A 21,291-nucleotide genomic window follows, 5' to 3' on the forward strand; every position below is an offset into this window, starting at 1 on the left:
AGCAGTGCACAGGGACTGTGGTCCTTTGAGGTGGTATCAGAGTTTTATTTGAAGTCAAGAGCAAGTCTTGCTTTTATTGGCAGAAAACTGTGTCAAAGGCTTTGAAACCAACTAGGAAAACTTGGCTTCTTTGTGTATGGAAAGAGCCAATTGACTTGCTATATTCATACCAGAAAATTGGGTTTTGCTTTCTTCAGTTATGTCTCTTATTTTAATGGGCGTGGTAGCTATGTAAAAGTAGAAGAAATTTTGTTGGGGGTCTTTGCTTGTCCTCATCATTGTTGCAGGGTACATGTAATATGGATTTGAACAGGGCCCAGAACCTAGTAAAAGACAAAAACTGAAATCAAGATGCATTTAAACTGAACCCAAATATTTTCCAGAATTTCTGCTACTTTCAGCACCCTGACCCACATGGATATTTTAATATGTTGTGCTTTGTGCAACAACAGAAGCCTACATCAGTGAAAGAGACAAGCTGTTAAACATTGGGTCCAAAGTAAAATGTTGAAGGAAGTTATCACTAGGAAATGGTTGCTTTTGAATAATGTGCCATATAAAGCAAAATTTAAATGAAGCCCTTAATGTTTTGTGGAAAGCATTAAGAACTCAAACATGTATTAGTGAAATATGTGAAATGTTATCGTTAAAGAGCTTACTGAAATGAAATACTAGTCTTTCATAACCACAGATAAGAGTGGCATTGTCTTAGTTTGGAGATGGCATTTGAGATGTGATTTGCAAGAAAAATGTCATGAGGTAGACATAAAACTTTGGCATTCCTCATCTTCAAGTTGTTTTCTATTTGAGAAACTTGCTTGGTACAGGAAGTAAAAGAAAGTTAGTTTTACATTTAGAAAGCTCTGGATACCATCAGAAGTAAACTCGCATATTCTTAGTTGCAATTGGCCTTATAAACAAGAAGGGACAGTTTTAATTTAGTCATTACTCAACAATAAAAGGTACCACAATAAATAAACCTTAGGTATATCATATGTATTGCAGGAATGCATATAAACACATGCTTAATTGATCCTGTTTGCAATTTATTTAATATGTTAATTAGTGCTTGTTGGTGATGCAACCTGACAACTGGTGAATGAATGGGAAGTTTTGAAGGAAAAAACTCGTTGTAAAACATTGAATTTCTAATATATGAATAAGATTGTAATTGCCACTGTGCTTATTTCACATATGCAATGGTCAAATTTGCAAGGATGCAAATACTTGTGGATGTGGAGGGATAGGATTTATGACCTCCATATCAGAGGCAGAACAATTACAAAGACAGTTAATTAAAGCCAAACAAGTATATATAACTTAGAAGGATTTTGCCGGTACTGTTTGAAATTGTGTTTTAAGGTCTCAAATCTTGTATCTAAAGCAATACCTTTTCAAGGAAGAGGGATTTGAACTTCATGACCTAGGAGTGTGTGAGACATAGAACCCTGGTAAACTTGGATTCCTTAATCTCTACTTCTTTGTTAAATTATCAAACTCACTTTAAATCAGTTTTTACTAAAATCATAATCTGAATCATAATTCCTCTTATTCATTTTGGTAGTGCATCTTTCTTGTTCAGTTTCCTGTCTTCTGTCAAATTAATTCAATTTATGTATAGTTCCCTAACGAACCATCACTTTTTACATAGTTAAGGAATATAATTATGCCTTTCGAAAATCTGTGTAAAACTTATGTCATGCTTAAAATGTTGCATTCTGCAGCAAGGTGTGTAGTAATCATGAGAAATGTGAGAGTTCTGTCTAGTATGAGAAAATTGTATGTCTGTCTCTGAGTAGTGAGATTAAAAATCTTGTTTATGGCTATTTAGTTGTGATTTGTCAAATAACTGAAAGCTTGACAGAGCTCTAGTTCTGTCTGGTTTACTCTTAGTGGTGGCAAATTTAGGGTGCCTCTAATGTGGTGGTAGTACTGCTTTCATGGATCTTGCTTGTGGGCATTTAACTAAATAACATGATATAATGAGCTACTTGGCTGTTCATGTAATATTCTCTCTGAAAGGTTCAAGCTATAATAACATGTTTAGAATTGCTCGTTGGATTTTAAAATAATTAACTTGGATTGGGCAAGGCAAAAAGTAATTTCTTTTCAGCGTGGCATAGAAATAAGAAGTGGAATTGTATCTAATATTGTGATTGACTGGTATAATCTCAGTGTCATCAGCCCATCACTTGGAACCTTGTTTGCAATACAGATGCACACATCTCCAGTAGACCTAAAGAACAAAGGAAAAAGCTGCATGCTGGAGAAACTTGGTATCTGGCAGTCTCTTGTTTATGTGCATAACCTGACATGAAATCAGTTTATATTGAGGAATGAATATGGAAATTTCTTTGTGTGTGAAGGATCAAATGGCTTATAGAAGGAATACATAGAAATAATTTTTGGTTCAAATGTTCCAGTTTTTTATTATTTTAAAAACCTGAAGGCTCCTTGCTCAGCATAAGTGTTACTTTGAGATTAATACATGCCATTTTTAACTATGCTTCTTTCACTAATCCCAAGGTGAGGTTGAGTAAGTTTTATTAATGAAACAAATGTTTTTGGAGAGAATAGCTTAAAAATCAGTAGTTCATGTGACTGAGCACACAACTCATAGTTTTTCATTCTTATATTCAGTGCCCTGAATTATTTCTGAAGGGGGAATTTAATGTGGAATAATTGATTCTGTGGCATAATCAATTAATTTGATTCGGAATTCCCTATGGCTGGATGGAAAGACGGCTGTTTGGGTTTTTCCTTCTTGGAGGATGAGAATAATGATGAACAGTCAACATCTGAGTGGAAAAACTCTGTCTTTACTTTGAGGAGGGCAAATTGCCTCCCTGAAGGTTATTTTTATTTTGTTTGCTCCCTACACTTTCTGTCCTGCTGCAGCTTAATCAAAACCTTGTGTAAGGACGCTAGTTCAAAGCTTGTGAGTAATTTAAGACTTTTATAGTGCCATGAACTTGAGAATGAAAAACTATTCTTGTAGAACATACCCATCAACTTTGCTTTCTTATAAACCCTTAACTGATTTAGCTCGCATTGACATTCTGTGCCTTTTCTGTGTCTTGTCTACTTCTTTGCTCTTTCCATTAGATCCTCCTACTACTACCACTCGACTGCCCACGGTTCCCTGGCATCCTTCGACTGATGGCACCACAGGTTTAGCAACAGAACCTAGAATAATAAATTTCCCAACATCAACCTTGCCAACAAAGCAGGACGACACTTGGGGTATCGTCGTCGGTTGTGTGGTGGGTGGGGTTCTTTTACTGTTACTTCTTGGTACTCTGGTTGGAGCTGTCTACTATAAGAGAAGAAAGACGTTCCGCGGTGACTACTTTGCTAAGAGCTACATTCCACCATCAGATATGCAAAAAGAGTCCCAAATAGATGTTCTTCAGTCAGATGATATGGGTTCTTACCCTGGCAGTATAAAAAAAGAAACAAAGCATCCAATGAACTTAATATCTAAAGATTATTTAGAAGACCCTGGAAAACCTGAGTTGAACAATATAGACAATACTAACAGGTACCAGGACCGTTATGAAAGACCAATGGATTACCATGAAGGTGGAACATTTGGAATGGGTTTTATGCATGGTGAATTTTACGAGGATGATGACTTTGTTTCTCACTTAGATGGTGCGGTAATATCTCGGAGGGAGTGGTATGTGTAGTAACCACTGAAAACTAAACATGTACCTGCAGTTCACTTCATTGGCTGGTCACTTTCAGATTGTTTATACTTAAACAAGAGTAGGAATAAACTTTTTGAAACTTTTTTTTGAAGGTTTTTATATTGTGACTTGACACAATGGAAATACTGAATCTGGGGAAAATGTATTTGAGCTGCTTTTTTTTCCCAATGCTGTACTACTGTTTAAGATTTGAGTTTAAACGCAGAGTGCTTATATTGGTCTATGTCAGAGTTAAAAAAAAAAGGCTAAATTAAAGTTGCCATTCAATATTGTTTAAGAATAAAAAGTGGCTGTCTTGGTTCTCTGTTCTAAAAATAAGTTTACCCAAGGCAATGATCAAATATAATCTTTGGGGGCTTTGAATTACTCCAACCTAGGTACCATCCATGGTAAACTTAAGGCTTCTATATAGCAAATACTTTACCAATTAAAATAAGTTGCAGCAGAATTAAAGCTTTATTTTCTAGGGTTTTTTCTGCATAAAAATGAATACCTCTTAGCATTTTAATGAGCCTTCTTGTAACTATATACTTAAAAGTTAAGTCATTGCACTGAAACTAACTTATGAACAACATTTTGAGGAGTAACTGTACACAGGTCAAAGGCTTGTATTTGAATAAGATGAAAAGTTATTTTTTTATAGTCATTGATTTCTAAAGCTTATTCTAGTGTCTGTATATATACATACAGCAAGGTGTTTTGTTAGGCCTGTAATTGGCAGGATGTCAAAACTCATTAATGCATTCAAGATGCTCTTTGCAAGTTCACAGGGTGCAATTTTTGAGACCTATTCTGGAGGCTTTGTGGGAATCTTATCATTGAATTTAAAAGCTGGTTAATTGGACACAACTAAGGAGAAAACACCCGTGTAGATTCCGAAGCTGGAGGCTAATGTGAATGTGCTTATTTTCCCAGGTGCCAAAAAGCATTAGAGTTTCTATGACCAGAAGTTAAAACAGCGGTTTTACGCTGCTTCCGACTAAGTTACAATGCCTGCTTTGAAGAGGGTAACCAGAGTTTCAGATTATTAGTAGGGAAGTGGACACTTGCACTGCTACTTCAGGTATTGAAAATGCACTCTTCAATGGTGCAACTAAAGAAATTAATTAAATGAATAATTATTAAATAAAGGAACTCAGATGATTTGTGCAGTCTCTGTACCGCAGTGGATTTGTTTTCCCTGCAAATAATCCGTACTGATTTCACAAGTTCTTTAAAATAACATCGTATCCATTATACGTAGGAAATCTTGTCTGACATGTGAAATAGTTCTACTTTGTCTTAAGCAGATTCACCCAACTACATCTGCTGATTATGTGAGGAGGAATGAAACAACTTTAGATGAATTGCAGAACAACAATAAATTCATAAGTAGAATAGTAAATCTTTTGAAGTGCCATTTGTAAGTGTTTAGCTTGAGGAAATTGAAGCTGATAAGACTATTAGTATTTGAAACCTGAAAAGGGAAAAGTCTCTGCTACCGTTGATGTGAAATAGGCTGCATAATTACAGCTGCTTCATGAGCATTGAGGCTGGAAGTTCTTTTCTATCCTCATGATGTTTGGTAGCTTACAGCATTTAGAGCTTCACAAAAATAGTCGTATTGAGCATTGTAGACAATACACTGTGATTGCATATGACTGCATGTTTCTAAAAAAGATTAAGACAACAGCTTTATTTGAAGTTCAAATGGAAAAGCATCCCTAAACAACTTAAGTTTGGGTTTGGATTAATGGAGTGCTGATACGTGATTGACCAAAGTCTCAAAAACAATAGCAAGTGATATTGTGGTTATCTGTAGTTTGAGTGCAAACACAAGAAAAGGAGTGAAATTTCTAGCAGAGAGTTCTGATCCAAATTATCTCTGGAATAAAGAGATCATACCTCTCTTCAAATAAAACTTGATATGTCATCTTTAAAAGATGGTGTTACTTGGAAATAAACATAACCATAAACCAGTTTTCCACATGGGATATCTTGCTTTTGTCTCTGTGGATTTTTTTGCTTTGATTTTTAAGATATATATATATATTTAATTCCTATGGGTTGAGAAGTTGAAATGTTCTGGAGTTGAAGTTATTGATAGGGATAGGGCTTATGCGCGTTGCAATGTTTTGTACATTATGTCTGCTGTAAAAAGAATTGATTGTACGTACAAATGGCTGTTGTGTGAATAAACTTTTTCTTACATTCTGGAACATAGGTAGTGTTCAAAAATGTTTCCCAGGTATGTTCTTAAAAGTTGGAGATGGAAAAGCACAATAAACCCAGAGGCTGGATAGAATGAACTAAAGTGTTTAAGCTGTTTGAGATGGGCTGCTTAGTATTTCCCCGTGGAGACCCTAAGCTTATAAAACAAGTGTATTCAGAAACTCATTGAAGAAGATTGAGAGAATGATAAATGGAGGTGTTTGCTGTCCAAAACATTTCATTTCAAGCACAGCTGATAAACTAACTAGGAATTGCATACTTAAAATCAGTCTTGTTTTTTCATTCTAGTGTCTTTGTTTGCTTTAACCGTATTTTTTGGAGTTAATCAATTCCCATCTATTTCTGACCATCTGAGGGGTTAAAATGCTTTGTAGGTGGCACCATACATCTTAGGTCCTCTCTGGCTTGTTTAGCTTGGCATGGTGGTCTGGGTTTATGATCATTCTGCTGGTTAGACTGATGTTTTGCCAAAGCAATTCAGAAAATCAAATTAAGTGTGCCCTGTGGTAATTGTATTTAAGTTACTGTATGTCACAGTGCTGGGATATTACTATTTTTCCTGGTGTTCAGAAGCAAATGGGCATTTTTTGTCATCTCACCCAAAATGAGACTCAATGGGTGGACACTGGTTGAAAGTATAATACTTAATGATGTTTTAACATTATAGCAGAATTTACTAGAAGAAAAGGTGCCATGAAGTTAGGATGAAGCAATAAAGAAACTCTTCTGATGTAATCACAAGATCAAAGCATCTTCAAGAATTCTGGACCTAAGAATGTATATTACTTAGTTGAGACTTTCTCACTTAAAGAGGAAGGCTCCCACTATAAACTTAAGCCATTTAAAATGCAGTGGTTAAGTGACTTTTCCACTGATTCATGGGCCCATTCTTCGGGAAAAACTATGAATTATGCTTGTGTTGTAGTTGAAGCCCAGCTTGCAGCTAAGCATCGCACAGCTGCTTGCTTTTTCCACCCCTCTCTTCTCCCACCCCAGTGGAATGGGCAGGAGAATCAAAAGTAAAACTTGTAGGTTGAGATAAAAACAGTTTAATAATTGAAAACAAAATATAGTGATAATAGTAATGGATAATGAAGGAAGGGATGCAAACAAGTGATGCACAATATTTCTTTCTGGGTAATTTCCCCAGTTTATATACTTGGCATGGTGTTCTGTGGTGTGGAATATCCTTTTGGCCAGTTCCAGGTCACCTGTCCCAAATATGCTCCCTCCCAGTGTTCTTTTGTGCAGCTCCTCACTGGCAGAGCGTGGGACACACACACACGCAAGAAATAAAAGCCTTTGACTTAGGATAAACACGACTTAGCAAAAACCAAAACGTGGGTGGGTTATCAGCATTATTCTCATGCTGAATCCAAACCACTGTTCCAGCTCCTGAGAAGAAATTATCTCTATCCCAGCCCAAGCCAGGACAGTTTATAGTATCTGATGGACACAGGGATCTTATGCCAGGAAACTACAAACTAGGGGTGGTACATTGCATTCGTCTTTGAGGAGCAAAGCAACTTCCTCAAGTTGTTACTCTAGGACTTTATTCCTTAATGTTAGGGAAGTCAAAAAAAAAAAAAAGCTTATTTCAGCTTTTTTTCAAGTTACTTAAATATGCCTTTGTGAGTGTGTTCCCAGGGGAATATTCATGTCAGATATTTCATAAGCAGTGAGGGGACAGGAATTGCTTTATTAGAGTGCAAGTCTTGTATTGTGGGATTTTTTTTTTCAATTGAGGGATTTTGCTCAGCTTTCTAGCATACACAGAGAACAACATTAGAAATCTGAGGAATTGATAAATCATAATGCATAGTTTCAGGGTTTTTATCTGTGAATAGAACATACAGCTGAAGAGGCTCTCAAAATTGCCTTCAGTAAGAGATTATAAATAGAGAATGGTCATATTGCATTTGGACAATAGCTGAAGTAGACTGCTTTAGAAATATGTTGCAGGTATAGAACTGTTAATTTTCAATTTCTTAGTTCAATTTTCTGATTCAGTAATCAATGTAAATCAGAGCATTATTTAAAGTATGCTGCCTAAATTTTGTAGGTAAGTGTTTAATGCAGTTGACATGAATTATTACAATTGTGAAACTTTTTGTTGAGCCTGTTGGTGCAGGTTTGAAGCACTGATGATTTTAACTTAAAGTATGCTAGCAGCTTTTTCAGTTTTGAGACTTTAAAACTTTATTTCTAAGCATAGTGAAAGGAGTGGCCTTTGAAGACTGACAGGTATGTTACTTCAGTATGAGAGTTGTTCAGCATTGGATTTGACAATACTAAAGTCAAAAGAAAAATGTTCTAAAAGGAAAAAAGTCAGCTTTTTCTCTCCCCTTATTAAAATTTATTTTAGAAAATTACTTTCTTGTATCTTGAAGTATGAAGTCCTAAATATGATTGGTGGTCTTAGGGTTTGCTTTGATCAGTGTAAGCCAAGTATTTAGCGTGTTCGTTGCTCCTAGTATATGGAGGTTTTTTTACACTCGTTTTAAGTTTTTCTTTTTTGCTTTCTGCAGACTTAAGTGTCTTTAAAGAAAGATTGTCAATAAACCATAGTTGCCCAGGTTTTTGAATTAACACCTTGTTAGCTCATATGTTTTGTAATGTCATCTTACCTTGAAAGTGAGAATGAAAGCTGCTAGAACTTAATAAAAGTAGTCCATGAAATTTTTTCTATCAGGTTTTTATTTAATGAACTCTCTTAATTCCCACAGTTTTTTAGTTGGGTAAGTTGAGGCAATACTGCAAAAGTGGTAGTGCAGGACAAGGCTTTCTCTTTGGCAGTGGAAGGAAGAAGCATTTCTCAGAACAACACTGAAGTAGTTTATCTGACTATTGAAAGTATTTGAACTTCTTAAAGTTGTAATCTATGCTATCACATTGCAGATGTGCCCTTTAAGCAGACATCTTCTGTTGCTGTAGCAGGGGCTGTGATTGGAGCAGTCCTTGCTCTTTTTATCATTACCATCTTTGTGACAGTGCTGCTGACCCCAAGGAAGAAAAGGCCAGCCTATCTTGACAAAGTGTGAGTATGTGTTGGGCTTTCTTTTTTAATTCAATTGAAAGCAATATGCAGAAAGCATTTGTTCTATACAGGAAAGTAAATGTCTGACTTAATTTAGCAGCTATTCAGCTTTTGTAATTTCAGGGCTCTATTTTCAGAGTAGACAAATGTGCAATCACACTTGCGTTTCTGAAAAAGAAATGAGGAAGGTAAGAACTACTTCAGAAGTAATATAATGCTTTATCTCTTGAGAAGTCTGGCATTTTTTGAAGGAAAACTACTCATGGATTTAACTGGAGGGCAAAGAAGAGTTCCCTCTTGACTGATGCCAGCGACTGCTAGTTTGTTGTAACTGCGAGTCTAACTTGCAAGTAAATTGCCCATGCTTTGCAGATGTGAAGGCTCCCCTAAAATTAATCCTAAAACGTTTGTAAAATTAAGCAAACTCCCACAGATATGTGCTTAGAAATTACTGACTTGTGCTTTCTAGAAAGTTAGTTGTTTCTTCAAGTCTCTGGCACAGACACACAGTTTACTTTATTCAATGTGATCAAACAAAAAAGAAGGAAACAAAAACATCTGAAAAGATGTTATCAGTTAAAGTGGATGATGTCTAGATCCTGTTTGGAGCATGCATAAAAAAGTGGCAAGGGCTTAGAATATTTGTAAATGTGAGTCTTCTTGCATCCCACATGCAGTTTCTTACATCCTATATACAGTTAACACTTAAACTGAATGAGAAATGTCACTTATTAATTACTTACTAGTTAATGAGAACTAGAGTAAAATAACTTAGAGCTTTTAGCATAAAATAAGTTTCCTCATTTGCATTGAGCTAGCAGGATGAGTCAAAAGTCTTCTTTTGAGCGACTTCTAACATTGTTAGAAATGCTGTTTCTTGTTTGTGTCTCTTAAATTCTGTATCTGAAGCATATTTATAAGAATGATCTTACATATTTATTTTCTAACCATTTGCTTTCACTGAGAAAGTTAAAATAGAAAAAGTCTTGTAAGTAAGGCTTTCTTAAAAGCTTTTTAAGGAAAGGCTATAGTTAAAAACTTTCTTCAAGCTGTATATCATAACTTAGAAACTATGTTAGATACCAGTAGTGTCTAAGTTGGAGTGTATGGGGGGAAGTTCAGTCTGCCTAACACAGGATGCAATAAATTACAAATTCTGGGTGGAACTTTTCTACAAAAAGTGTGTGGCTGAGTAATAGCCATTGGTAGACATGTTCCATTACAATATGTCATATCTGAGTCATTGCTGACTGAAAGGTGTTTATCCCCGAGTACTGAGAGTTGGGTGATTGGGCAGTTAATATGTGACCATTCGATTAGAATTCACAAGCATGATGTGTCATATTCATTCCCTCTTTACTATAGGATTGATCTTCCACCCACTCACAAACCAGCCTCATTTGAGGAGAGAACATTGTCAGTACCACAGAAAGAAGCTATGCTGCAGGTGAGTGTGTTTATATGCATCTTCAATTGACTTAAGGAAAGTGTTAACTTTGCTTCATTATGCTGATTTTACTTTCCTGGTAATATATGGAGCCCTTCAATGGTTTCACAACCAAGCTGTTTCCCTACATATGTGATATCCAAATCTCTTATCTGTATTGTTAAAGTCATCCTTAGAGGTCAGAAACTGGTAGACAGAGCATCTTGCATTTCTAACAGCCTTTGACAGACATGGCTCCTTTTGAATTAGAAAAACCTATAGTTGAAATTCAGTGGTGAAAGAATATACATATCTTTATAAAGCAGTCTTCATAAGGGGGAAATTATGCTTGGTAAACTTAAAAAGCAGCCTTATTATCAGCTCCCTTGCTAGTAGCAACTCCCATTCTTTTGAATTATTAACATTTGAGGGGTGGGGATAAATTGGAATTTGGGCTTTGATATGGCTAATTTACCAAAGTATGAGTTTGATTCTCATTGAAGACCACTATTTAGATCACTTTAAATACTTGCAATAATGTAACTTCTATTTTTATCTTCTTGCACATTCCAGCAGCAAAAGACCCATACTAATTTTGTGACAAACAGTTGGATTTTTAGTGTGCTTTCAGGGGTAGCTTCTCATCATCTAAAGTAATGCTGTCCAAGCAAGACAGCAATAGGGAAAAAAACTTCTTTACCAGCATTTAGTGTTTGTGTGGGTGTAGTCTGATCAAACAGGCCTCGTAGAGGTCACACTGGAAAGCTAGATTTCATTCTAGCAAATTAAACAGTTTGACTATGTGGGGAGCAAGGAGAGGTAGGGCTATATTCTTCCTTACAACATGGTTTTGAGGTGCATTGGACTGCTTGGGAAACTCCAGGTGAATTCAGGCTTCTCTTGCACTAGGCATTATAGAGGAGATCTGTTCTTGAGAGATGACTTAAGCTAATATCATTCATTATTACACTTCCTAGAATAAACCAGTCAGTTACAGATCCTGGCCATGGCCCCTCAAGTGTCTTTTGTGTGTGTGTGTGTGTTTATATTAAATTAATCAGTCATATTTTTTTAGTTCTGCCTACATTGAAGAAAACTTCCATCATCTGTGACGATTTGTAAGAATTAGATTGTAATTTTTTTTAGTAAAAGTTTTGTTCCATCCTCAGTACATGCCATAAATAATGTGATTCTAACCATTGATGTGCTGAATTGTAACACTGAGCTAGTTAAAGCAATCATTTGTTTATAAGAAATATAATTTTTCAGATACTCTGGTGTATCTTTGCAGCTTTAAGGACCTATAAAAGTCCTTTCTCATAGAGGGAAAAAAACTTTACCTACCTTTAAGAAGGACTTTGATGGAGTTCTTAATAACATTGAAAATATTCTTGTAGGTTTTCTTTCTGATTGATGGTTACTAAAGCTCACGAAATATCAGTTGCTGATAAAAGCTTTCCTTATGTTGTAAATGTTACAATAGGTAATACTTTTGTATATTGTTGGTGGGTGAAGCAGGAAACTTCTGAGATCCATTGCTGCCTTTAGTAGCAGCCTGATTATAACATTGTGAAGGTAGAAAACTTTTAGTTAGCATAAAGAAAAATGGGTTTTCACCTTCTTACCTTAAAGGTGGTATAGCACCAAAGATGACGGAAAAGAACCAGTGCTTTTCTGTGCTCAGATTGGGCACCATGGTAGTTATTTCTTCTGTTACTACAATATTCAACAATTGCAATTTTTGATGAATCATTCTTCTGCTAATGTCCCTGCTTAAAGTATTTGAGGAATATTCTCTTACTTATAGAATCAAAAGATATGGTCTATTGTGGTATTTGTGCATCTGTAGTGCTGCTAGATGGCAAAATGACAGCACTAGGAAATGCAATTATTTGTCCTTTACAAAGCAACTTACAAAGGAAGTAGACGTAAGAAAATGTGTACCTTATTGCTTTCCTCTTCAGAACTTTGCTGTCTTTGAGTTTTTTCTAGGTTGTTCTTACTGTGGCTTCTGTTAATGGGTACTAAAGCACTTATGTTGAAGCTGACTGTAGTCTAGGAATGTTTAATTAAACGTTTTATGAAAATATATTTTGTAAATAGAGATAAAACCATAAAGAGACCGAATGGAATATTTGTTTTCCTCAAGTTGGATAAACAGAGTTCTCAGTTGTTTTGGGAGGAGAAAGATTCCTCTTCAGGTTAGGCCTTAACTGGGCTTTATTTAAGAAATGGATGTTGGCATAGCACTGTTGGTGTAACTTTTTCTCTCTGTGGAACTCCAGAACTGAAAAGACCTGGAGCTGGAGGCTGTCTTCCTAGCTGATACTGCCTCTAATCATATGTACTCCGTTATGCTTGAGGCAAGAGCTTCATTTTATCTAACAGAAATAAATGTCAAAATACTGGCTTTAGCCAAGAGGTGATTGTTTGCATTGTTTTGGTGTAACAAGCTATCATTTGGATGGATGTAAAGAGGCAAAAGAAAGAAGTTAGCCTGTCAGGATGTCTTGTCCTGTGTGACTAAATGTCTGTACTCACCACTGTGCTACCTGATGTTCCAGTTGCTGCCTTGCCTACCCAAAGTGAGATTCCAGGTGTGCCTCTCCCTGGGTAGTTCAGATGTTAACTTCTGGATCCTCTGAAAACAGCTGTAGGGGAAGTGTTACTGCTTTGTCAAAAACAATAGATGATCAGTTCAGCCTGAGTGGAAATCATAGGCTGCACAAAGGTGCAAAGTAATGAAGAGTGAGTTTAAATGGTGTCTTCTGCATACACACAATAACTTAGAATTGAAAGTGGATTTATTCAGTTTAGGCTGATTCTGGTAAGTTGTTATAAATGTACTGTTATTGTTCAAATCATGGACAGTAGCTTCTTTTTTGATCTTGTAAAGTATTCTAGATTCAACTGATGATGCTGAAATTTTCCTGTTTGTATCCCAGCAGTCAGTATTTAACTAATTTTCTGCATATCTGAGTCAGCAGGTGATGGTATTAAAATGAAGGGAAATGTTCTGGACTTGTCATAATACTGGATAGCCAGTGTCTTTCATGGATAGTTCTTGAGACTTGAGAACTTTCAGTTTACTTTAAATGTATGTTATCATTTACATGCTAGTGTTAAAAATTAGCTACCAGTATGCACCAGTACTATGTAACTGAGTACTCATAATTTCTCTGTACTGGTATTTGCAGATACCAGTTCATGTATTCATGTGAATCACTTCAGAACTGAGAAAAACTGGTTCACTTATGTCCCTAAAAGAGTGAGGCAGAAGTCCAAAACATATACTATAGAAAATAGTATAGGAATATACACTATTCCTATAGTATACATAGGAAAATACATAGGAATACTATGGAAAAAAATTACATTATAGCTTTATTTACTCTTAAGGCTGTAGGTTCATCTTTGTCAACTCTTTTGCCAACAGCACTGTTGCTTTTGTCTGGCTGTTCTTTTAATAATCACTGCCATGGAAATACTATTCTGTTAGTCAGAACTATTCATTACATGTAATGTGAAACAGTGATGAGCAGCCTGAAGGTTACATCCTTGGTGAGAGAGGAATCTCTGCTTGGCAATGTGGTTTTTGAGGACAATCAGGAAGAAGTTGAGCAATGGAAGAATTCCAGTGGCTTAAAGAGGAATTCTTCTATTGCATAATATTTTAAAAGGGAGTGTAAGAGGGTGGTGCACTAATTCCAGGAGTCCTTGGAATCATTGGAGTTAGCTTCACTGTTTCAAACAATATGTTACTAAGATGCAAAAACTTCTTTGCTTTCCTCTAAACATGCTTGAGATGGGCAGTCTTTGACAATGTGAAAGAACTGAAGCTATTATTACCTTGACAAGTAGTTCTGAAGGAAAGAGAAGCATGCACAATGCAGTGCAACCTTCAGAGTTTTTGAAGGATTCAGAATTAAATAAGGCTCTTCTGTAGTAACAGGTGTAGGAGTGGGTAGGGAAAATGCAGCCCAGTAGGTATGTCTGGCCATGAGAAGACTGACTTTAGACTTGCAGCTTGGAAGAATGCCTCACTTACTTAACCAAGCAGAGCTCTTTAACTGTTATATTTGTATTACTGATCAAAAGAGGAAAAAAGAAGGTGAAGTTGTCATAGCACCATTAAAAGCATCAAACACCATTTACCAAATGATGATGTTCCTGAATCAAATTTGAAAACATCAGCCACTGAACTCTTAAACCTAGTATAATACTGATTCATTTATAGATTATGGCTCTCTTGCACTCTACTCGTTCTTTTCACAATGCTTTTCATACAGGTGGGAATATCTCTTCCTTGATGAAAAAAGGAAGCATTATTATTTATCATTTGCCTTAAACCAAAGAACTGTTTAGACAAACAAGACTGAATGGATGGGAGCACAAAATGTGCAACCATAAAATCATCTGTATTGATAAAGGACCTTGCAATAGGAAAAAAAAATTCACCAGATAGGGGTTAGAATGAGGCAAAAGCTTTTTTTGTTAGTGGATGCCTTTGTAATGGGATTTCTAAATTGGAAAGGATCGGAAAAAGTAAGATTAAGTTTTTGGTGAGATAATTGGTTTTAGCCAGTTGAATAACTGTTCAAGAAGGAGAATTCATAGAGTAAAACTGAGGTTTTATGAAACTCTGCAAAATGTAATAGTTAGACAGTGCAAACTTCTGTTAGGAATCCCAGCACAGAACCTCAGAACCTCAGATTGTTTCTGTGCAGGAAGACACAGACTGTGTAGCTCAGCACCAGTTTTGTTTGACAGAATCCGATGATCTTGGTTGTCACCTGCTCCGTGTCTGTAAAATGTATCATTTCATTATCTAGCAAAGGTGTTGTCTTTTCATGCCATGTGAGATTATTTCCTTTGACTTACAGTTTTAATTGAATAACCAACTGGACTGTTATGGTTTCTAGTGTGTCCACATCCACTGTTGGTAGAATTTCTCAAGCTAGCAGATTTTTTTGTTGTTTTGTCTCCTTGTGTGGTGAACTTATGCTCTTAGCTCAGGTAGGAAAGAGCAATGCTGCCAGCTAAGTGGTAAATCACATATTCTCAGAAATGCAGACTGCATTTTACAATTTGAGAAGCAAAAGCACATTGACTTTAAGGGCAGGAGGGGACACTTTAAAATGGAATTACAAGAGAAGTTTGACAAACTAAAGTTGGAAAAATAGACCTGTGAAGATGGTGAAAAATAACTGTTGGAGGAGTGGAGAAAGGTAGGAAATATTAGATGATTTTTTAAGTAATTTTACACTGCTTTTAGGGGTCATATTCAAACTTAAGTCAAAATTGCTTCAAAACTTTATCTAAACAAATGTGGAAAGGTAAAAAGTTAAGGGGAAGGAGGAAAAGGTAATAAAGAATGAAATATTACTGATTGGGTTCTCTTCAAAATAATTCTTGAAGGTAAGAATATGGATGTATGACAACTGCAAATGTTACCTACCTGTATGAATACTTGTTGTGGAGGGACTTTAGCACAAAGATCAGCAACCTAGCTACTTTGTGTTGTTGCTACCACTGTGAGACTGTTGGGAAAAGAAGGAACTGCAAAACAAAAAATATGTACAATTGTGCAAAGATATTGCTTTAGTCTATTGTGGTCCTATACTAAGTGTGGCATAAAGGAAGAATTTAATTAGGAGTGATGATACCATAGTACAAACTGAATCCTAAATCATAATTCTTAGGTGGCATTACTTGGTGTGATTTAGATCAGCTGTTAACTCAGGCAGTTGGTGATTAATTGGATGTTTGGAAACAGCCCATTTCACAAATGAAGTTCTTCTACCATAATGGTGAAGAACAAAAATAAATTTGAAAAAAGGGAGATTTCAATGCTTCTGCATGTAGTAACTTCTCATCCACAAACATTCCCAAGTCCTTTTCCTCAAGGCTGCTGTCAATCATTTCTCTGCCCAGCCTGTGTTTGTGTTTATGATGGCCCCAACCCAGTTGCAGGACTTTGCTCTTGGCCTTGTTGAACTTCATGAGGTTCACACAGCTCTCAAGCCTGCCAGGGTCCGTCTGGAGGCCATCCCTTTGCCTCCAGCGTGTCACCACACCACACAGCTTGGTGTCATTGGCAAACTTGCTGAGGGTGCTTTGATTCCATCACGTTGCCAAAAAGATGTTAAACAGTGCTGGTCCTGATACGGGCCCCTGAGGAATGACGCTTGTCACTGGTCCTTGCTTGGATTTTGAGCCACTGATGAGCCGTCTCTTTGAGTGTGACCATCCAGTCAGTTTTTATCCACGGAGTGGTCTACTCACCAAATCCGTGTCTCCTCAGTTTAGAGACAAGGATGTCATGTGAGACAGCATCAAATGCTTTGCACAAGTCCAGGTAGGTGACATCAGTTGCTCTTCCTTTTTCCACCAACATTATGATCCTGTCATAGGATCATTGACAGTCACTAAATTTTTCAGGCTCAATTTGACCATGTTGATGGTCACCAACTACCTCCTTATTTGCCATATGCCTTAGCATAGTTTCCAGTAGAATGTGCTCCTTCATCTTGCTGGACACTGAAGTGTGACTGACCTGTAGTTTCTCAGGTCATCTTAATTTCTGTTTTTAGACATGGGGGTCTTATTTGCCCTTTTCCAGCCCAGTGGGAACCACAGGCCTGCCACTACTTCTAATGTAGGATGGATAGTGAGTTAGTCACTTCCTGTGCAAGTGTGTTCAGAACTTGCAGATATATCTCGTTAGGTCCCATGAACTTGTTCATCTCCAGATTCCTTAGATGATCTTGAACCTCATCTCTTAGGGTTGGCAGTTTGGCTGGGATGGAGATAATTTTCTTTGCAGTAGCTGGTATGGGGCCATGTTTGTTTGTGCAACTGTGTAAGCAGTGTTGATAACTCAGGAGCCATTCTGCTTCTTGTACTGCCTTGCCAACAGATGGGCTTGGGGTGTACACAAGATTGAGAGGGAACACAGCTGGGACAGGTGACCCTGACTGATCCTCATCTTTTTTCCACCAGCCATTTAATTGTAATAAGAACTCTAAATGATACTCAGTTAAGACACTTCCTAAGGCAGAGTGTATTTTGGGATGACTGGTGTTTTTTTGTATTAACGAAAACTGTTCTGCAGTGTTGAATCTTGTTTCCCCTGTAACTTTTCTTCTTTCAGAAAGAACATTTTGCTTTGCAGAGCCCGTACATAGAGAGAGATGCTGGAAACTTGCAGCACATGGTAAATAATAACATGGCTTGAATTCCTGATTGAAGCTTTGATTTCGTCTTATTCCATAAAATCAACTTAGAATGTGGGTTTTCATGAAGAAAAAAAAATTGTCCATCCTGGTCAATAACAGTTGCATTGTGTGGGTGAAGTGAAAAGTGGCAGTAGCATTTTAATATCCTATAGTAGTTTGCTGATTATTTTAAGTACTTTAACACTCCAGCATTCATTTCTTGGTGAGTAACATAAAGCAGGGGAGTGTTGACAGGCATTTTTGTAGTTGGTGATTTGCTCTTTAGATTTATTGAGCTTTAGAGTCCAACTTCATTTGGAACAAACATTTAAGGTTAACTCTGTTAGTGGAATTTTTAAGTTCCTGTTTCTTTATTCATAGGATTGTCTTGGAGATCATGTACCTTTGATTTTGCTTAAAGCTCTACCAAGTATAGGAATTCTATACATGAACTGTGAAACTTATTACTTTTTATGTGTGTTTAGAAAGCTGTGAATGGAAGGCAACTTACTTGTGAGGCTGAAGAGCCACAGGAACAAGAGGGTCTTCAGCCTATGTATCCTGTTTATCAGCAATCTTACTGCAAAAATTGGAGCAACAGATACCCACAAAACTCAGGACCTGGAAGAGTCTACATCAATCCAAGGGAACATTATGTATGATTCTGTGCCCAGATGCCTTTAACAAAGTTTTTATTACCTGTTGAATATATCACCCTCATGTCTTGTTGGCTTTCATCTCTAAAATAATTGTAGTTGGAGTTTTTTTCATGTGTGAAGAAATTGTATGGAGAATTTTAAATAGGTAAACCACATGGAATTTGAGGCTTGCCTCTAGTCTTTGATATGTCTGTGTTCTTGTAGTAATATTGATCTGCCAAATGAAGAGAGCCACTTAGCTTTATTCATCTTCACATTCATAACCTGTATTAATTGATTGGCACATGCCAAAATGTAGTTAAGCTTTTTCACTGGCTATCTCTGGGAGCATTCTTTCTAGATATTTTGCAATAACCTTACCCATATAAAAGTGAATAAATATGAGCAAGACAACTGAATCCCTTGTAACATTAGCAGTCTCAGGCTGAGACATTTTTTCCATCTTAGAAAACTTGGGATAGGATTTTGACTGGCCTTAGCTATTGATTTCTCAACCATCTCTACCTCTCTCAGTCAAATGAACAACTAGACTACCTCTCAAATACTGACTGGCTGGTCCATAAACTACACTGTTTTCCCACCTTGTTAAAAGAGAAGCAATTGCCTTACTTCAAAATCTTTTTAGTCTCTTGATTCTGCCTGTTGCTGGCTTTACTTTTGCAGTTAGGTCTACATGAAACTTAGCTGAAGGCAGTAGATGACTAGGCAGACAGAACTTTCTGTGGGTGTCTTTTGTGAAGCTACATCTTACTCTTAAACTGCTATTTAGCTGTTTTACCAAGTATGACTCCTATTTTAGATGCTGCAGAGATTATTTTCCTTGGTAATAAATACATCCCTTGTTTTTTTTCTCAGTTTGCAACAAAATTGCCTGTGATGTGTTCTTATGTCTTAGCAAGAAAAGAAAAGCTTCAGTCAACTTCAAATGCTTGTCAGCACTATCGTTTAATATTAGCCAGTGTGAAGTAGCTGGAGAATGTCCTGATGTTACCAGTGCTAACACATAAATCCCACATAAATCTTTGTGTGTCTGTGGTAATGCTTTAAAAATGTGCTCAGGATCTTTCTAGAAAAATAAGTTTTCCTGTGAACTAAAAAGTAAATATTTAGCAAGTAAAAAACATGTATATAATGTGTTAGTGCTGAAATGAGCTCATAGGACCATCTTAAAATATTTTAGGACAGTAGAAAAATGAGTTGTGTCTAAAATTTATCAGAGACTCAGACTTGAGTATTCTCTAAGTATGTATGCACATAAGTACAGAATGATGATTTTCAGTCAGATGACATGAAGGACAAAATGTTAAGAATGGCTGTGTCATGCTGAACTAGATACTGTATAGAACTGAGCATTACTTCTGGGATATTAGTGTGTTTCTCTGCAGATGTTTGGATTTTTTTAGAGGCAAGAGTCAGGCTGTAGAAGCAGCAGAATTGAAAGCTAGCATGGGTGAGTGTGCTGCAGGCAGGGGCCATTGTTAAACCTGTATTCAACCTGCATTCATCTTAAGTTAATGAGATCTCTGTCCACAATAGGGCCAGGTAAATTAAATGCCTCTCGCTTGTTGCAGGTAGCAGCTAGAAGATTATGGCTTGGGTGCCTGTATTCTGGACACTGTAGAAGTAGGTATTAGCTGTTCTCTTGCTAAGCAGCTTTCTGGTAAATGATGTAGTTGAAGTTGACAACTGAAGGAATGGCAAAAGGAAGGTTGGACAGAAGCTGCTTCTTGGGAGCTGTGTTTGAAGCATTGTCACCTTGCTTTTTTCTTAGGAACTGGGCACATTCTTGTAAATTGAGCAGCTGTTTTTAATTTTAAAGTTTCCTGCTGTATTTGAGACCTAAAGAAGGACTTGTGTCCCCCAAAAATGTTTTTCCGTGTTAGTTTAAGTAGCTACCTCTTCACATGAGCACTGCCTCACCTGTCCTTCCATTACTGCAGCTCCAAAAGGCATCAGCTGTCAGAATATTGAAAGAAAACAGTGTCTTAGCCAAATGAATGACAGGACATTGAGATGAATTATACTGGTTAAGATAATTTGATCAATATTACTGAGCAAAACTTGATACCAAAAATATTTGAATAGACATCATGGTTCAAATGGTTCAAAACTGTTGCTGTGGCAGTGCTTCCGCTGCATTCATTAGTAGCAGGTGATCACTTCAATCTCTTTTGCAAAAAACAATTATTTTGGATTCAGACCTCTTCTACTGCTTTTTAAAACTTTGTATAATTATTTGCAGATACTTCTCTTTTTTCTTTTTCTTGGTTTTTTTTTTTTTTTTTGGTTTTTTGGGGTTTTTTTTTTTGGTTTTTTTTTTTTTTGGAAGAGTAAAAAATTTTGGGGGAAGGAAGAATGCTATCAACTATAATTTGTAAAAATAGCTTAAATAAAAATTTAAGCCGACTGTGTTGTCCAAGCTACATATTAACAAACTACAGAAAGTTTGATTTGCAAACTACCCATCAGTATGTAGTTTGCCCTAAAGTCTTTAGGGAAGTATATTATCACCTACAGGCTTATTAACTGTGAGAAATGGTTTCTTTGTATCTGTTCAGGGACCTTTAGTGTATTAGGTTTTTGAAATGTTGCTTTTAGTTTTAAGTGTGGCTGCATTTGAGGGGGTGGGCATTTGGCATAGAATGCTCAGAAGAGAACAGAAAAAATGTCTGCTGATTAGGCTTTCTCACCGAAAGGATTGTACATATAGAAGTAAGTTTGAAATGCTTTTGTAAGATGTAGAAAATGTCCTTTTTTTATTTTTGTACATTTTCAAATGCTTGTATTTGTAATTTGACTGGAATAAAAACATTAAAAATATAAAATTTTCTTCTGTTGTTTAGATTTAAGATTGCTTAAAATGCAAAGTCTGGTAAAATGCATTTTGGTGGTATGTTTCTTCTGTGGTTGTATACGCAGAACATATTTTATTCCTAACAATACCACTTTGGAATATTGTGGTGTTGCATGCTGAAATCTTTTCAACTTTTGTCTTACGTAACAGGAAGTATATAGTACTGTGTGAAAATCC

At 36.4% G+C, this 21,291-nt stretch overlaps 1 protein-coding gene across 4 annotated transcripts in view; it reads left to right on the plus strand.

Moving 5' to 3' along the window:
- NECTIN3 (nectin cell adhesion molecule 3) overlaps positions 1 to 21,291 on the plus strand; it is a 67,930-nt gene that overhangs the window by 40,334 nt on the left and 6,305 nt on the right. For 2 of the 4 annotated variants that reach the window (XR_015799581.1, XM_088156844.1), the window contains exons 6-7: positions 8,820 to 8,958; positions 10,324 to 10,405. Coding sequence is in view for 3 of the 4 variants with exons in the window: in XM_088156844.1 (XP_088012970.1) it covers positions 8,820 to 8,958; positions 10,324 to 10,405 (221 nt within the window). In the remaining variant the exon portion in view is untranslated. Of the gene's footprint in view, positions 1 to 3,105; positions 5,909 to 8,819; positions 8,959 to 10,323; positions 10,406 to 17,537; positions 17,601 to 18,086; positions 21,086 to 21,291 lie in introns of those variants that run through there. The other 2 variants (XM_088156840.1, XM_088156830.1) reach the window with 2 other exon arrangements.

The sequence above is a fragment of the Sturnus vulgaris genome, chromosome 2 (assembly GCF_052056855.1).
Source record: "Sturnus vulgaris isolate bStuVul1 chromosome 2, bStuVul1.hap1, whole genome shotgun sequence".
Lineage (NCBI taxonomy): Eukaryota > Metazoa > Chordata > Aves > Passeriformes > Sturnidae > Sturnus > Sturnus vulgaris.